The sequence below is a fragment of the Sitophilus oryzae genome, unplaced genomic scaffold (assembly GCF_002938485.1).
Source record: "Sitophilus oryzae breed Bouriz unplaced genomic scaffold, Soryzae_2.0 scaffold_1414_pilon_pilon, whole genome shotgun sequence".
Taxonomy (NCBI): Eukaryota; Metazoa; Arthropoda; class Insecta; order Coleoptera; family Curculionidae; genus Sitophilus; species Sitophilus oryzae.
Genome location: NW_022146076.1, coordinates 350103 through 369302, shown reverse-complemented (window position 1 = coordinate 369302; position 19200 = coordinate 350103). Strand labels below are relative to the sequence as shown.

Genomic DNA, 19200 nt, shown 5'->3' with positions numbered 1-19200 from the left:
AGCCGATAAGATGCAAACTGGTAGTAGAAAACAAAAGTATTGAGCAAGTATCACAGTTTAGATACCTAGGAATAGATATGTCGTACTACCATGATGGAGAAAAAGATTGAGAAGCCAAATAGAGCAACGGTCATGTCTTCCCCATGCGAACAGAGAGCAAAATTAAAATGTATAAGACCTGAATCAGACCAAATATGATATATGGCATAGAAATCCGAGAGGAAACAAACAAAACGTGAACAAAACCATCAACGCATATTAAGAGTCGCTGAAATGAAGAACCTAAGAATCATAATGGGGAAAACTAGAAGACACAGAATTAGAAACATAAATATTAACCTACAACAAAAAAGTCAATATTCGCAGACGTATAACGCATGAAAGAAAACAGGCTACCTCCACCTTGAAGGGAAACCCATGGGTAAGCCGGGAAGACCTCCAAAAAGATGGAAACACAATCGGCAATCCATCTCCCAAGAACTCCTATAAAGGCAACCTAACCTAAAACTAACACACCTACCTAAAACTAATAGATCGACTAGATCTCAAATAATTAGAAGGAGTAGAAGAAGATAGCAGGCCACCGAATTTTATGTACTGTTTAAAATATTGTAGAGATTCGAGGAATGAACGTTAAATGCACGAACCATGTCACACTTATATTCTTAGCAGATATGGTTGTACCGACGCAGATATCGAAGATATGCACCGAACAAGTAATAAGTGTTTAAGGACTCGAGAAGATGAATAAAGAACAATAACTATTAACTACAATAACACAACGGAAATCAGCTTATTTTGATCATATTTTTAGGAACAATAAACGTAGTTTTTATAGCTTATCGTTGGGTAAAGACCGAAGGGCGACAAGGCATCAGGCGAAAACATGAATGTGGAATTTACGTCAGTGGCTTTATATAAGAGTAGCAGTAGCACATAGTAGCATATAGAGTAACAGTAGCAGTACTATAAAAAGAAAATAAGAATATACACTGGTTCTGCGATGATTGTAACAAGAAGTGGTATGCCCAGAATGCGATCATCGATGAAAAAACTGACACTCAAGTTGTTCTACGAAAAGAGATATGTTTTCTTGAGAAAGAACTAAATTTAATGAGAAATATGTCTGAAAAGTTAGAGTATACTTGTGATCTACAGAAGAAGGTAATAAATAGTTACGAAAACCAGCTTAATAATATATCTGGCTATGTAAACAATAAGAACAATGCAAATTCCACGGAATGTGTCAACAATATTAATTCAGAATTAATTCGCGGAACAGTTCTGAACATCTCATACAATACTTGCAAACAATTTAAGTGAAAAGCAGATAGCTCGATCCGAAACATATGCAACCAGAGTAACTAGATCATCTGCGAGTGTAAACACTGTCAAGAGCAAGAGTACGTCAGAGTTGGAAAATGGCGCTCAAATGCCAGGGTCAGATGCAAAGACAGCCAAGCCAATAGTAAACAAAAGGCAGATCGGTCTCAAAGATGTTCAAGCAGGCATTTTAAGTGCTCAACAACAAAATGTAATGCAAGAAGTAGTTAATCTGGAAAATAATAGAGAATTCATTCAAAGTGGGAAACCGTTCAACGTAAACCAGGTAACCGTAAGAGAAAGTTTGTGGTAGGACGAAACGAGGCTACTACGGATATTCAGACGGTTCCTAAACATATTTCTCTCCATGTTTCTAGGCTCAAACCTAACACTAAGCCTGAAGATCTGAAGAAATATTTGATGCGAGAATTCCCAGAGGTTATTTGTGAAGCACATCAATCAAAGTATCCATAACTATATAACTCAATGAAGGTTGCCATAAATCAGGAAAATTTTAGAAAAGCCTGGAACAAAGAAATATGGCCAAACGGTGCGATAGTCTCTAAATTTTTTGCCAGGAAGAGGATGCCCTTTTGCCAGGAAGAGGATGATAGAAAATCTACAGGATCCAGGCAACCAAAATATCCAATGTCCAACTGGGAATACTGCCAGTCCTGCTGGTGCTCACCTATTTTCGGTGTATTATCAGAATGTACGTGGACTTAGAACAAAGACAGAGACCCTTCACACGAGTGTACTATCCGAAGAGTATGACGTCATAGCTTTCACAGAGACATGGTTATGTGATGGTATCCATGATTCAGAGTTGTTTGACAAAAGGTATTCAGTGATAAGAAGAGATAGAAGAAGTGGAGAACAAACTAGAGGAGGAGGTGTCCTCTTTGCAATAAAAAAGGAAATTTCTTATGAGGTAATAGACAGAAACTGTGATAATGAATGTATCCTAATTAAATTAAAACTTAAAAAGTCTATTTTATATATGTGTATTGTCTATATGAGACCTAACAGTGGTATTGATAGCTTTGAGAGATTTTTAAGTGTATTAGAGAATATTTTATCTACTTTAAATCATAAGATGTTAATTTTAGGTGATTTTAACCTGCCTTATTTTTGTTCAGGGTCTGATGATAAATGTCTCCTGATGCAACAATTTTTGAGCCTACATGATTTGAGGCAATTGAATACTGTAAATAATAGTATGGGTAGACAATTGGATTTAGTCATTTCAAATGTTGACGCGATAATTTCACGGTCAGAGTGTCCCCTGCTTACGGAGGATACATACCACCCAGCATGAGACATACAGTTATCGTTGCAGAGGGAGCGGGAAGTGAGTACGTTTGTGAGGGGCTATAAATATAATTTTACTAAGGGTAACTTCCTCCTGTTATTTAATCTTTTGAGGAATGTGACTGGTCGGATGTATTGTCTTGTCAGGATGTAAACGAGGGTGTTAATGCTTTTTATATACACATGTATAGATGTTTGGATGCCTCGATACCCAAATGCATGGTAAGGGACACTTCTCGGGTCAGAAAGTATCCTCCTTGGTTCACCTCGAACCTGGTTCGTATGACTAAAAGGAAAAACCATCTACATGCTCTAAAAGCTGGAGGTAGAGTAAGTTTGTTAGATATTAATGAATTTAGATCATTGAGGTGTGATATTAAAAAACTGACAAGATTAAATTATGCCAATTATAAAAAAACAATTAACAATAATATCAATAACGATCCCAGTACCTTCTGGTCATTCGTGCGCAACAGATCACATTGTGGGGGTGTGCCAAGGAGGATGAACTCAAATAATGTGGACTTGAGAGATGAACAGAGTATTGCCGATGCGTTTGCGCAATATTTTCAGTCTGTATTTGAACCAAATACCCCTGTACAACAATTTTGTCGTTATGGGAGCGGCTTTAGTTTCCCTCAGGTCTCCGATGATGACATTCTGTCCAGCATAAAGACCTTAAAGCCTTAAAAAACAACTGGTCCTGATAATATACTGTGAGACAATTTAAATTATATATATAAGGGATGTGCTAGTTTTCTGGTCGCCCCTCTTAAACATATTTTTAATTTAGCTCTGAAACAGGGATATTTTCCTGGCAAGCTTAAAGAAGCCACTGTAACACCTATATTTAATGTATTAGAAAGAGGGAGAATATTCACGATTATCGACCTATCAGCTTACTAAATAGCCTGGCTAAAATATTTGAGAGAATTATATATAACTACATATACTCATTCATATCTGATTGATTTTCTGAGAATTTCAAAATATCAACATGGTTTCCTGCCGGGAAGGTCAACAGTTACAAACCTATGTGTGTTCTCTGAACATGTATCGAAGGCAATATCAAACAAACAGCAACTTGATGTCATATATACTGACTGTGCAAATGCTTATGACAAGGTGAATTTTTGTGTTATGATTTAAAAACTGGCAGATCTCGGGTTATCAGGTGAGTCGCTGTGGTTTTTAACTTCATACTTAACTTCGAGAGTTCAAAGAGTTAAGATAGGTAATGTTTATTCCAATCAATATGTTGCCACCGCCGGGGTACCCCAGGGCAGTATATTGGGCGCTCTTTTGTTTTTAATCTTTATTAATGATTTGCCTGAGAGTCTGAGGGTGTCTTTGGGGCTGTTGTTTGCGGATGATTTTAAATTATTTAAACCAATTAATAATATTGATGATACTAGGGCTCTCCAAACTGATTTGAACTTGGCTCTGGACTGGTTTAAGGAGAACAAGATACTTGTTAATACTAAAAAGTGTTGTGTTGTTTCTTTTTCCCGAAGGATCAATACAGTCATTGAAGACTACTACATTGGAAATTGTAAGGTTGTGAGGTGTAGGGAAGTTAAAGACCTAGGAGTGATTTTTCAGGACAATTTTAAATTTAACAATCATTACAACTACCTGATTAACAAGGCATATAGGATTCTTGGTTTTGTTATGCGTAATAGTAAAGATTTCGATATACAATCAACTACAAGACTTTATACCTCTCTTGTAAGACCGCATCTTGAATATGCGTCAAATATCTGGTCTCCCAATTGTTACACTCACAGTAACGAGATTGAGAAGGTTCAAAAACGTTTCCTTCGTTATATTTACATTAAAAGAAACAACATGTATCCAACAATGATCTCTTACAGATCAATGTTGGAAACATTTCATTTAACTTCGCTGGCCTCTAGGAGAAGGACACATGCTGTCATCTTTATATATAACATTCTGAATAATTTAAAATATGCTGACTGTGGTCTGATTAATAGCATCAAATTTAGGGTACCAAAGATTAGGTTGAGAGTGAGTGAGTTTAATCTTTTTTATATTGAGGGTGGAAGCCCCTCGCCATTCACGTTTATGCTCACCATTTGTAATGATATGTTGTCTGGGAACACAATTCCCGATATGTTTAGCATTAAGTTTGGCGAACTTAGGCGCATCTTGTTGGTGCATCAGGAGACAAATCTGGTATGATAAGTTTCATTGTTTTTTTTATTGTACATTTTATAAATTAAATGTTATGTACTTTGTTACTTATTTACTTTATTTATTATTATATATATTTTATTTATATTATTTTTATGTACTTTTGTAGTACATAACTAGTTTTAAGTAATTGTAATTGTATTTGTTTTCTTTAGGCCTTTGCATGTAGCTACCTCAATAGGTGTTTGTAATGAGTAAATAAAATAAAATAAAAATAAAGTAGCCAGTAAAATTATCCGTTTAGCCCAAGACAGAGAGGAATTCCAGTTGATGGTCGGGATCATCCGATGAGGAAAAGAAGGATAATTATTCGAAAAACTCTATGAAAATAATTAATTTATAAAGTGACCTATCTGGAAAATATTTTTGCCAATTGTCATTGTATGTATTAAACTTGATAGAAAAAACTGTTAATCCCCAAATCAAAATATACCCAGAAAATTTCGAAATTCTGAAGTTTTCCCTATTCAAAATATACCTTGGAAAGCTTGTAATGTAGGGGAATAGACTCAAATACAATTTATTTCAGACATCTTTAGAAATGCATTAACTACGTACGTATATGTTTCACATTGTAGCTTGAAAAGTAAAAAGAAATTGAAAACTGTCATCAAATGAAACAGTGAGCTATAAAGTAATATCGGTGTATATTATATTATCGAAAAATACGTAAAAATATGAAAACCTTAGAAAGTCATGTATAATACTCAAAACATGTTAATATTTCACATATTTCTATATTTTTTACCTCGGTGACCATGGGAAGCCCTAATATAAAGCCGCAGGCGCAACTGAAGAAAGTGATCGTCGTCTCCCAGGATTTCAAAACTTTGGTTTTAATGGCCATAATTCCAGTGATGACGCAGTGCCATACTGCCAGTTGTTGTGCGATCCCGAACATGATAAATATGAAGTAAGTGAGCACAGCCCAGAAAGGAGATACTTGGTCGGCTCCCATGACGGCGAAAGTAGCTGGAAGCAGTTCCGTAGCTAAGCGAAGTACCTGCAAATAAGTATAATATATTATTTTTTAGCTATTATATATATTATCGATAAAATAGAAGTTACTTTTATATAAACAAATAACAGGAAGTTCTGGTTATATCGGGTGTTGCATTGTCGAGCGGGACATAGGAAATCCCATGTAAATTTTAATGGGGTCAATTATTGGCTTCCCTAATTATTTTAGAGAATAATTCTATTTAGGTTTATTGAAGAGCACTAAAACCCACATTCAAAAGAATAACTTTAGATATTTTTGATTAGCCCGTTTACGAGTTACCGCCGATTTCTTTTTAAATATTTCTCCATTCTTATGGCCCTGTATTTACTTATGAGCACCAGTCAAGGTAAAAGATAACTGTCAAATAAAGTTGTCATTTCAGAAATTTATCTATTTAGTGCCTTAGTGCTTTATTATTATTATTAAAAACTCATACCTACATCGAAAATATTAGCCATGAATTACACTACCGAAGAAAAATATTGATGATTAAATGGTATTATCAAGGAAATAGTTATCAAAAGGTGTCGGACATGTTTGCTGCTCTGTATCCGAATAGACCGATACCTGGAAAATCTACAATCGCAAGGAATATCGAAAGATTTGAAACCAAAAAGGTACCCTAATAAATAACTGCAGATGTGAAGCAAGGCAGGAACAACGAGAAGATGCAAGAAATGATACCGACTTGGAAGTTTTATTGTGCGTGGACGAGAACGATGGAAAGATCAGCAAAAGGAAACTTGAGGATGAAATAGGAATAGATCACACTACAGCGTTTCGAATTTTGAAACGACATAAATACTATTCCTTCAAATATAGCACCATGAGCTACGAGATGGGAACGAAATACGGCGGCAGGCGTTTTGTTTTGATATGATGGAAAGAGCAAACACGGATAGGGAATTTTTAAAAAACATATGTTTCACTGACGAATGCACGTTTACCTTAAATAATGAACCCAATGTTCAAAATTATCGATATTGGAACAAAGAAAACCAACACAGGTTGGTCGAAACAAGGACGCAATATCCACAGAATGTAAATGTTTGGGCAGGGATATTCGGACACAATATTATCGGGCCATTATTTCTTACACGATATTTAAATGCAGAATATTATTTGAAACTACTCGAAAATCATATTTTACCTGCTTTACATGATGCCCCTAGAGAAAATTAGGAAGTTTGGTACCAAATGGATGGCTGCCCGGCATATAGTACCCTGGCTGTTCGGGAATATTTAGACGATAGTTTTAACGCAAACGTTATTGGCCTAAATTATACAGTAAATTGGCCAGCAAGGTCTCCTGATATTTCGCCAAATGATTTCTTTCTCTGGGGCCATTTAAAAAACAGGATATACAAGGATAAAAAATACTCAAATCTAGACGAGTTAAAAAATACTATTTCTGCCGAATGCAATAGAATTTCAGTTTACCAACTAGCGAATGTAAGAAGAGAATTTTATGATCGCCTGGGTTATTGTCTAGCAGTCGATGGAGGAATATTTGAACATCTTCTTAAATCCTAAAGTTCTAACAATTTAATAGTACCTAGATTAATAAGTTATTGAATATTGTAATAATACTATAATTAACCTTGTAATTGATTACTATATTTTACTTTAATTCATATTAATTTGTATTTATAAATACATCTCTAAGATTTCCGATGTAGGAATGAGTTTTCAATAATAATAAATCACTAAATAGGTAAATTTCTGAAATGACAACTTCATTTGACAGTTATCTTTTACCTTGACTGGAACTCATAAGTAAATATAGGGCCATAAGAAAGGAGAAATATTTAAAAATAAATCGGCGATAACTCGTAAACGAGCTAATCAAAAATATCTAAAGTTATTCTTTGCAATGTAGGTTTTAGTGCTCTTCAATAAACCTAAATAGAATTAATCTCTAAAATAATTAGGGAAGCCAATAATTGACCCCATTAAAATTTACATGGGATTTCCTATGTCCCGTCCGACGATGCAACATCCGGTATACACTTTGGAGAAGTTCTGGCCAATAGCCATCTCAATGTGATACAAACAATTAAACTATGGTCCCTTCTAAGAAGCAGAATATATGAGAGGGGGAAGTTAATCACCGCGAGCTTATACAGGGTGTTTCAAAAAAGATGTGCCATCTCTCGTGGGGAGATTCCTCACTTAAAAATAAGATTTATTTTCCTTAGGTCCAATTCTGCTTTGTTTAGTAGCTACTAGAGGTGGTCAATATGATAAAAAAAACGGCGTCAGAGAGATGGTTATAAAATGAAGATTGCTGTCATTTTATATGTAAAATTATATGGAGAATGTCATCAATGTTCGATTCCATGGCTCTAAAAATATTAAATTGGTAATAAGAAGTCTTTAATAAATAGTACATAATACATATTATAGTAATTGCATTGATAATTTAATATTATTGGGGTGAAATTATCAATCCAATTACGCCAGTGTTATAAAGTGTTGAAAAACAAATGAAAGAAGTGTATATTTCTTGTTCTAGTCCCTTAAGTAATTATCCGACCAAATTATCGCCGATAGTGCAAGTTACGATTCTTGTTTTTATGAACCGTAAATTGTGCATGTAATTCATGGAAAAAGACAAATGAACTAATCGTAGGAGTCGATTCAATATCTGAAATTGAATCGTGTGATTCGATTCACTAAAAAGAATCGTAATGCCCATCACTACTCCGTATTGAATAGTTTTCACACGTTTTAAAAGTCCTATGAAAATATGGAAAACGTTACACTATGTCAAAAACGTTACACTTAGGTCCCAGGGACCTCACAACGTCGGTTGTGGGTTAATCATGGTTTATACGGTAGTAACATTGTTATAATTTCTGGCGTACTAATTATTTACAAAATCAATTAAACAAAGCGATAAGAAGACTATTATATAGCGTTAGAAAAAAGATGTGCATGTCATAATAGTTTATCGTTACTTAAAACTTACTTGATATCCACTCTCGTGAGTATTATCAACACCAGGCCTGACAACTTTCTCTCCCATAATAAAAGAATTGTGAACCATATAGCGAACTGGCGTGTTAAATAGACTAGGCGGTAAAGGATCTTTTACAGATCTTAAAAATTGATAAGAAGACATCCTTTCTGCAAAAAAAATATATATTTCCATTTTTAAACACATTTCTATAATATAATAACTTACCAAAAGAACTAGGATAGTAACTATAACCATAATATTTGAGTATTTGTACGCAAGTGTTGGCCAAAAAAGCCACCAGAAGCAGAACCGAGATAGTAATTACAGCTATCAGACTAGAATCTCTTTGTAGTAAATGTTTGTGTTTGTTGTGTGATGCTATTTGCATTATGGCGGCCCCCATCAGACCCCAAGTCAGAAAAACTTCTTGTGCTGCAGCCAACCAGCTCTGTAAACATAGTGAAATAATGAAAGAGAATTGTAATGTCAATTTATAGTAAACTATACCGGGTGAGTCTCAAAGGTAGCTCACTAACTCGTAGAGTAGCTATAACTCGTTTTTATTTTTTCAGATAAAAAAACGACATCTAGTATGTTAGTATATGACGTAAATTAATATTGATTGACGTATTTAATTTTTTTTTCATTTTACCTCCTGTTTCGCCGGAAATGACTATAACTTTTGATTTTTAAATGGCACCCTCTGTATTTTTTTAATTTATTCGATAGAAAATAACGCTCTCAATAGAATGATATATCATCATATTTTTTTGTTTTTCCTTTGACATATTCGCTTTAAAAAATATCGTATTTTAAATTTCAATTCAGAGTGCCATGGCTGTGTTAAAAACAATAATTTTTAACCAAAAAGCCCTGGAAAATAGATTGATCGTCTAATGTTTTAGTGTTTTATCTTTTAGTGTAACCGGTCGGTTAAAAGATGCCCAAATCACATTTTTAATCATATCTCAATTTTTCCAAATGAAACGAGGGTGGCTAATTATCCTTTTTGGAAACATCATTTTTTACGAATAATTTGGTATAACACACTTAGTATTTCGTGTCAAGTTGTCGCATGTCGTTATGAACCGCATGTTACAATTTCAAATAAACCATATGCAATAATGTCAAAAGTTGACGTATGATATGTCATTCTAGAGGAGGGAATTCAACTTCCTTGGGAGGAACTAGATCCTTAGTTCTAGTTCATCCAGCGGAATAGTTCCTGGAACTAGATTTTTAGTATTCTATTTCCTCGAGAGGAACTAGTTCCTCCAGAGGAATAGTTCGTTGAACTTGGTCTTTAGTTCACAATAGTTCCTGACTAACATTGACATCTCCGTTGCTTGCTAATGGGTTTCGTTGTCACTCAGAACTATTCACAGTATGATCTGTATAATTTTTATAATGTACGAAGTATAACGAGACGTGTAATTGCGTATGTTAAAAACATATGGTGTTAAAAACAAAGATGCCCGGTGGTGTAAAGGTACAGGCTCTCGTCTACCAATCTCAAGGTAGTGGGTTCGAATCCCACACCCGGCATTTCATCAGCCGACTATTTTTATTAAAATAAAAATAGTTTGGATACCTAGGTCGACTCGAGCCTTAAATGAGTACTTGGAATTCACAATCCTGAGGTAATAATGGGCGGTCGAAGCGTAGCGCTAGCCACATTACCTTCCTTGTATACCGAACGGCTCTAGTATAGCAAGCTGTACCTGGCCACTCCCAAGAACGCTATATACGGGAGCTATTATTATTATTAAAAACATATAGGTAAGTTTTATAGCAGATAAAAAATTAAAAAAGTAACTCATATCAGAATTTAAAAAACTATATAATGTTACGTTTTTCGTCGGTTCCGTGTGGATAGAAAGTCACAATTTATTTAAACACTATTTATTTAACACTAATTAACAAAAACAATAACGATAAAAGATTTATAGAACTATTTACAAACGATTTATAAATAAGAATTTATTTTGAATTTTAGCGCGTCAACTGCACTGGTATATTTATAACTGCCCTCTCTGGACCACAGCCGCCGGCTTTTATACCTACAGCAAAAGAAATCTATAATAGTCCATAGATCGTTAGGTGCATAGAGAAGGTTTTCGAATGTTCTCGTATGTACTACTCCATTCCAGTGGGACTCGATCCTTCTCGAATCTTCGAATGAAGCATTGCGGTGTCTATGCGATGTTAAGGTTATCCGAGGGCGGGCCATATTGTTAGGTTAGGTCGAGTCCACACCGGTCCGCAACAATAACAAATCAATTAGAGCAAATAATACGAAAAATTGCATTTTTCCTCACTTCAAGCTTTTTGTTTTTGTCTAAAAATTCAGAATATCTACTTAGTGTGTATTATAAGATATTTCTTAATTTTAGAGACCTAAAGAGAAACATTCCCATAAAATATTCAAAGAACAAATTAGAAATCAAAAACAATATCCGCGACAATATTCTGTGGTAATTACGCCGGCTGTGGCAATAGACAAGGCCGAATCCATCGTCGTCGCCTTGTATTATATCACGGATCTGCCGACTGAATAGATTCCCGTGAACTAGTCTTTTAATTAGTTCCTCTCAGTCCTCTAGGTGCTCTAGGTCCGGATCCGATAACATACGGCTGTCACTCCCCACTCCTGCCTAGCACTGGGCTACGATCGTGATGGCCGATTCGTCGCCGTCGCAAATTATTATATATCGGTCACAGGCTCGATCCCGGAATAGGTCCTGAAGAACTAGTTCTTTGAATAACCGGGAACTAGTTCCTTTCATTCCGGGGTTGGAATAGTTCATCAGAACTAGTTCGTTCACGAACTACACATTTCTATATCATTTTATTCAGAATGCCACTTTCTATCGAATAAAATAAAACAATACCGGGGGTGTTATTTAAAAATAAGAAGTTGTAGTCCTCCTAAATTATGTCAAATTCTAACATACCAAATCTCGTTTTTTTATGTGAAAAAAAAAATAAAAAAGTTATAGATGTGAGCCACTTTTGAGACGCACCCGGTATATTAATCAAATATGGGATTATCCATGTAGTATATACTTACGCGTGAATTGAGAAAAAATTCGCTCCACGAGGTTTCGGGAAAAATCGTATTTACAAACTCCGCGGGCATCAGTCCAAGAATTTTAGCGCATAAGACAAAAGTGCCGAAAACTGGAAGAAGCGTGAACACATAGACAACCTGAAACAAAACTATCGTTAGCATTCATCATTCCAACATAATTGTTACCTAGGAGGTCCACAATAAGCTTATAATATAGTATTAATTATACAGGGTGGTCCGAACTGTATAAACCGGCAGCATAATCTGCAGATAAAAATAAGTAAAAAAGTTCGCATAAATTTATGTTCTAAAATGCTTAGTTTCGGAGATCCATTGTAGAAGTTCCATTTTTATTTCGATTTGTTTACCGAAATTATAAATTTGGGAACTTTTTATTTTTTTAAATTAATTATAATTTTTTCTAAAAATGATAATAATACCGTCTCTGTTGAACTTTTGGCACTAAAACATTTTAAATTTATTATTTCAGTCTGATAACTATTTAGTCAACATGTTTAATTTATGTCAATGATGACAAGTATTGATAATTTCGATTCTAAATATCTCGAGAACCATTACTCGTGGCGGCGATTTTTACCAAGAGAGTTTCTTTTACGTAAAAAACGTCGTAAATGCATATTTTTTTACTCAGTTGTTTTATACAGGTCCGGACAAAAAGTTATTACTCTTCGAACCAGTTAAATAAAAATTATAGGTATAAAAAAATATCTAGGTGGCACTCTCTACAAGTAGGAGTCATATTGACACTAAAATCAAAGTGTTCATGTCAATAAACTCCCAGACATCAATTCGAAAAGTTATCTGAAAAAAGTCGAAATAATAATGAAAATAATGAGTTTTACACCCGGTATCTCCGAAACTAAGTTTTTAGGGCATACATTTATACTTATACTATTATATAATTATATAATAACTATATAATATACTTTTTATTTATTTTTATTTGCAAAGTATGCTACCGAAGCTTCCTGAATACAGTTCGGATCACCCTGTATATCTAGTTAACAACCACCCAACGTAATGACAAAAATTACATTTAACCAAGCGTGCAACCGAATTACTTAGTTCTTCAATGGTATTGTTAAAAATTGATGCAAGTTTACTAATGAACTTTATAAATTGCACTAGTCGCACCAGTGGTACACTGAATTACCAATTGTATCCGAAAGTAAATCTGATATGGATACTGAACAAAAGCCCTTTTGATACACTTACTTTTCCATAAGATCTCAGTCCTTTACTAAGAGATACGAAAACAATCATCCAGACCACCGCTAAGTTGAAAGCCAGCTGGAATTTGATGGTTCCATAAGCCGTTCCAGTGGGCAGATGGTATCTTTGCAAAACGATTCCATTGAAGTAGTCCGGAATAGTTTCTTGTAATTTATAGGTCCCATTCTGAGATAAATGTGATTCTGTAAACAAATAAATAAAGAAAAAATAAACTTAAATTTAGGTACTTAAAGAATTAATATACAGCATAGCAACTTTCTTCTCTTTCTTCTAATTTAGGAATTTGTGTAATAATACAAATTGCTAAATTAGTATAATATTTTCCATAGTTTTAGGATTAACCTTTAATACTTATTAAAGATGCTATTAATTCAAACAAAGTCCTCTAAATGTCTTAAAGATAAATATGTTAATATATCCATTAATTGATGGATAAAAAAATTATTAAGCAAAAAATATTTGTACGAAGCGGCACTTTATCGGATGTCCAATGTCCAAAGTTGGCCAAAGGATGTTACTGTGGGCCAAATTAAATTGGAACCTTTTTTAATGCCTAATAATTTTTTAATTTTTAAATGTTTTTTTATAATTTTTTGGATATATTATGGCCTACGATATTAGAATAAAAAAACTTTGCAAAGCGGGTCTACTTCAGTAGCATACAGACTTTTTGAATTAACGTAAAACTATTAAAATAAAAAAATACATTTTAATGTACGCCACTGAAGTAGAGTAGCTTTTATCATTGTTGCTTTGACTGTTTTTATCTGTAGTAGTCTTTGAATAAGAAGACTAAGGAAGGAGCATAATGCTATCCATGTATTCATGCATGGTGGGCGAAAAAAGGACTCTAGGGTGGGGATCCTTGACAGTTCTGTTTGACGATTTATTTGACACATTTGAATTTGTTTTTAAATTTTGCGGATTTGTCAGTCTTTACGGAGCTTTTTTTATGTTATTTTTTATTTATTCTACTACTGATAGTTGTATAAAGGTAGTAAATCTAGATGGAAATTGTGGCAGAACTTAAATTAACAGTGACACTATCGCGATTTATTGAAAAAGACTCTAAAATAGTTGGTTGTGTAGCGTGCGGTAGATCTCGGCAAAAATCGAGTGAAATAATGGAACAACTTTTCGCTAGTAAGTGAATATATAATATACATACGTGTAGTAAACCGATCATTTATGAAATTCACTTAAATTAACTAATTATATATTTTTTCTTACATTTTTGCTTTTATTTACTACTTGTCACAGATTAGATGTCAAAGAATTTAGATTCGTCAATTTGACTTACCTGCTTCAGTAGCGTATCGGATGTTTATGGTTATAAATAATTATTATAACTTATCTATTTTTATTAGAATTTTATATTTTTATAACAATTTTAATAACTACCAACATTTATTCATAACGTAAAATAAAAAAAAATATTGAGTCTACCCCACGTCTGCCCTACATCATAGTTTTACATTTTTTAAATAAAATTAGAACGGCACTGATAAACCGGAATTTAAGTCGGCCATATTTGAGGCCCATTGCGGTGGACCTAAGATTTTTGATATGCTCCTTCCTTAGTCTTCTTATTCAAAGGTAGTAGTATTATCATCGTCACTACTGTCAAAGTCACTAATTAAACTTCTACGTCCAGGCGTCTGAGGTGGTAGGTATTCTGAACCAGATTCAATTACGAATGGCTCAGATTTGCTGCAACGAACCATCACAATATGTCTTATATCATATCTTATAGTTTGAATAGATTTTTATCTGTATTGTAAAATGTGTGATTGAACCATTAGACACTACAATATTTTAACTCCTTTTTATATAATACCTATCCTTTATTGGTTATTTTCTTTGTTCCCAGAGTAGTTACGAACCAGTCAGCGACAATCAGATGTAAGAAAATAAGTTTTTATACTGATTTCTGGTATATTCAAATTTTCCGCCAGGTTTAGCTCATTTTTGGCACACTAGACGGCGCCACTTTTAATTTGAAACTAAAAAATACACGGGAGTTAGCGTTCTTCTTTAGTATGTTCTGTAATTCACAAATAAGTTTTGAAATAAACACTTTGTTAACACAAAAATTGTTAAAATGCGATTCTATTGAAGCCAAATATTATCAGTATAACTAATCTAGATTATATGGACAAATTAAATATATTTTGCAATTAAAGCTAACTAAAAATAACATTAACAGAAAATAAAATATACCTTCTAAGATATAAAATAAATAAGAAAGCAGTTTTAAATTCGCGCACATAAGTTAATAGCTACTTTTTCTTTCGTATCGTGATCATATGCTTCCAATTAGCGGTAAGCGGATATGATGCTAAAAATGAGATAATAAAACTAATAAGTTTCGAATAAAAAATTAGGTAAAGGTCGACGGGCGTCGTCGGTCTACCGAGCAGCGAACAATCGTAGAAAGTGCGAAATTGAGTCATGATATTATTTTGACAAAATTAACGGGAAACTGAGTTATATGTTTATAGTACACATTTTAGTGTAATTAGAAAGTACACGGAAAAAAAAGAAATACTGAAAATATAGATAAGTAGGGTTTTTAACAATATTTATTGGAAACAAAGATTGAAAAATTACAATTTTTCCGATTGGAGATTATTTTCCCACTAATGTCTGACATCGAAGTCTATTATAGGTACGAGAAGATACAAAAAATGTTATTTCGATAAATGTTTTTTGGAATCATTTTGTTTTTTTTTACCTTTTCTGTAATACGCAAACGGCTCTGCCCATCTGTACTTATCCACCGTCGTTATGAACGAATCCCTAAAGAACACGAACATCCACGACACCCCTATGATACTGTACAGCCCGGTGAGCGCCTGTGCAATCAGCAACGACACCCCCACTCCCTGGAACAGCGGCGATATCCGCCACATGTCAACCACCCCCGCACCCAATTGCTGACCGAGGCAGAGCTGCAGGGTGAACAGTGGCAGGCCGAAAGCCACGGTCAGCAAAATGAACTGGAAGATGAAGTTGGCGCCGAAGTGGATGGACAAGATGGCGAAGCGGGAGATGTTGAAGAGGCCCAGGGTGCAGCCGAGACAGGCCATCATCGAGCTGAGACTGTGCGGCCATTTGCCCAGCGGACTGTCCGACTCGGGCATCTCGGTGGAGCGTTGGCGGTCACATGGCCTGAAACAAAGAAGGAGATATAATGTAAAAGGTTTATGAGGAGAAATTTCTATACAGGGTGCTACAAATTTGGAGTACGAGCATTGGTATCCGTTAACCGATACGAACATGGTTAAATTGGAGCAAAGTTGCGCTTTATGATGTTCACCAAGATGTCTTTAAAAAAGGTTTAAAAATTTTAGTTTTGGAAAAAACATTTTTTTTTGAAAATCAATTTTATTTTTTCCCGTCGTTACGTTTTAGAAAATCAAAAAACTAATTGCACATTCTCATAGCTACTTTATTAGAGCTATCTGAGAGTATTGTTAGATTTTCAAATTAGCTGATAAATGAGGCCAACTAATTTTTTAAAATACGGACCTGCATTTTTTATTTCAGGTTTTGAAAGAACTCGGTCTCCCGAGTGCAATGATATACTTTATACTTTTTTTTTGTTTTGAGTACCTTAACAATAAGAAAGCTATTTAATTATTATTTAAATTAATTTCCGATTCTGGATTTTTAAAATATTTAATCTGATTATATTTATCGCAACAATATTCATCAGCGCTAATTAACATTGAACAAGGAAAATCAAGCCAATTGAAAGATTCAAATAAATAATATCCAGGTCAACAATTTAAAGATATTATTTTTATTTTCTTTATTGTGAATTTGAAATGTCAGTGTACGATCTAATAATATGCATCATACTAATCGTAGTAGATGAATCAACTTCTACAAACTACTTTCTAATGCTCTACATGTTCGTAAGGGTTCGTTGTCACCCTCCCTAATGCACAAATTTATTTTTCGTTCAATTTTATTCATTTACCAAATGACGTCAAGTAATGCCCCTTGGCGGCAGGTCCAGCAACCTCTCTGGTCATTGTACTGCTCTATCATTTCCAATTCGTCTTCCGGGGAAATGATTTGGTTGTTTATATTATATTATATAATATTATATTTATATTATTTATCATTTTATTGCATTTGATTTTCCGTATTAAATGTTTTACCCCACGTCATTGTTAAGTTTGAAAGGTAATCAATATTGTAACGATGATTAGATTAAAATAAAATATTTAAAAAAAACAAGGCCAAACTTGAAATTAGTTTGAATAAATTGTTCAAATGTCCGAAACAAAAAAAGTGTGGCGTATCATCGTACTCAGGAGACCGAGTTCTTTCAAAACCTGAAATAAAAAATGTTGGTCCGTATTTAAAAAAATTAAGTTGGCTTCTGTATCTCACAAATTATCAGCTAATTTAAAAATCTAAAAATACTATCATATATTCCTAGTAAAGTGGCTGAATGTGCAATTAGATTTTTGGTTTTCTAAAATGTAACGACAGGAAAAAATAAAACTGATTGTCAAAAAATCCGTTTTGTCCAAAAAACTCAGCAACTCTTGAAATTTTTAAAACTTTCTTGATGGCATCTTGGTGAACATCCCAAAGCGGCATCATTGCCCCAATTTAACCATGTTCGTATCTATTACGGTCACCTATGATAGCAATGGTCGTACCTCGAATTTGTAGCACCCTGTATATGTAATTTCAAAATCCTTTTGGCGTAACTAGAGATATTTATTTAAAGCTCTTTTTTAGTTCTTCTACAAATCCTAAAATTACGCTATTAACGTCGTCAAATCAATCTCTAAAAACCTAAACGTTTCATTTAAATTTCTCCTGTATACAGTGGTTGTTCACTATATATGACACGGAGTATTGTATTGTTTTCACATTTTCGATAAGTTGTAAGATGCCGAGACACGAATTGTGTCAAAAAATGCATCAATCTCAAATTCGCCCTGTATTTCAGGAACTAAGACGGCTATAACAAATTTGTGTTTAGCATCTTTAGTTTCATAAAAAAGTAGCATAGTTATGTTAAACCGCATCTTTGTATCTATACTCATAAACGAGAAACCCCATAGAATGGGACACACCGTACATACAAAATATTCAAATAAATATACCACATAAAATAAGAAACGAACGACACAATGGATAAATATTTATTAAGGCTGTTAACTGTATATACAGGGTGACAATTTGAAAACTAACAGTATTTAATATTACCTCTACCGATGATACTATGAAAATTACACAACGTCAATTTACATATCAAGGGGGACAATTTTTGAGGCATTTGTTGTCGTGTTACTTTCAACCCTTTGGCCCCCAGGGCACCTACCCCTAAAATTTTAAATGGCAAACCCTATTTCTTTTACCATTTTTGTGTTCCTTATAAAATTCCCAAAAAAATAATGCAGTTTATATAGAATTCTATAAGAAACACAAAAATGGTAAAAGAAATAGGGGTTGCTATTTAAAATTCTAGGGGTAGGTGCGCTGGGGGTCAAGGGGTTGAAAGTAACACGATAACAAATACCTCAAAAATGGTCCCCCTTGATATGTAAATTGACGTGTTTCGCCAAATTTTCATACTATCATCGGTAGAGGCAATATTAAATACTATTCGTTTTCAAATTGTCACCCTGTATATTATCGTGTAGCGGATTTAACCGCCTTTGTGCAGAAATAGGCTCGTAGTGAGACAACATAAAAAACACGTTAACATCAATAGGAGTAATTAAGAACATTAATACTATCATTTAACACTACGTAATAAAATTTATATGTAAGATGAAAGACATCTTTACTGTTTTGCGGTAAATTCTATTATTATCTGTTTATATATGTACTGTTGTCCAACATAACAGTAGTTCTAAAGAGGATATAGTATAGGCACCGATTAACTTACAGATGTGGCACTTAATTCATCTTGGTAACAAACGCCGCCGTGACCTCGGACCATTAATAGGGCTATAGCGTTGTCAGACTTCGTTTTTTTTTCTCGAATGCATTGTTGCCTTTTGTAAAAAATGTATTCCCAGTTGAAATAAT

General features: G+C 34.0%; 1 protein-coding gene across 2 annotated transcripts in view; it reads right to left on the bottom strand.

Moving 5' to 3' along the window:
- Window positions 1–19200, bottom strand: part of LOC115876155 — a 183817-nt gene that overhangs the window by 4778 nt on the left and 159839 nt on the right. For both annotated transcript variants that reach the window (XM_030891840.1, XM_030891839.1), the window contains exons 6-11: window positions 15872–16308; window positions 13120–13319; window positions 11884–12021; window positions 9039–9261; window positions 8823–8980; window positions 5597–5851 (exon numbers count right to left, since the gene is read on the bottom strand). In XM_030891840.1, coding sequence (XP_030747700.1) covers window positions 5597–5851; window positions 8823–8980; window positions 9039–9261; window positions 11884–12021; window positions 13120–13319; window positions 15872–16308 — 1411 coding nt within the window. The remainder of the gene's footprint in view (window positions 1–5596; window positions 5852–8822; window positions 8981–9038; window positions 9262–11883; window positions 12022–13119; window positions 13320–15871; window positions 16309–19200) is intronic.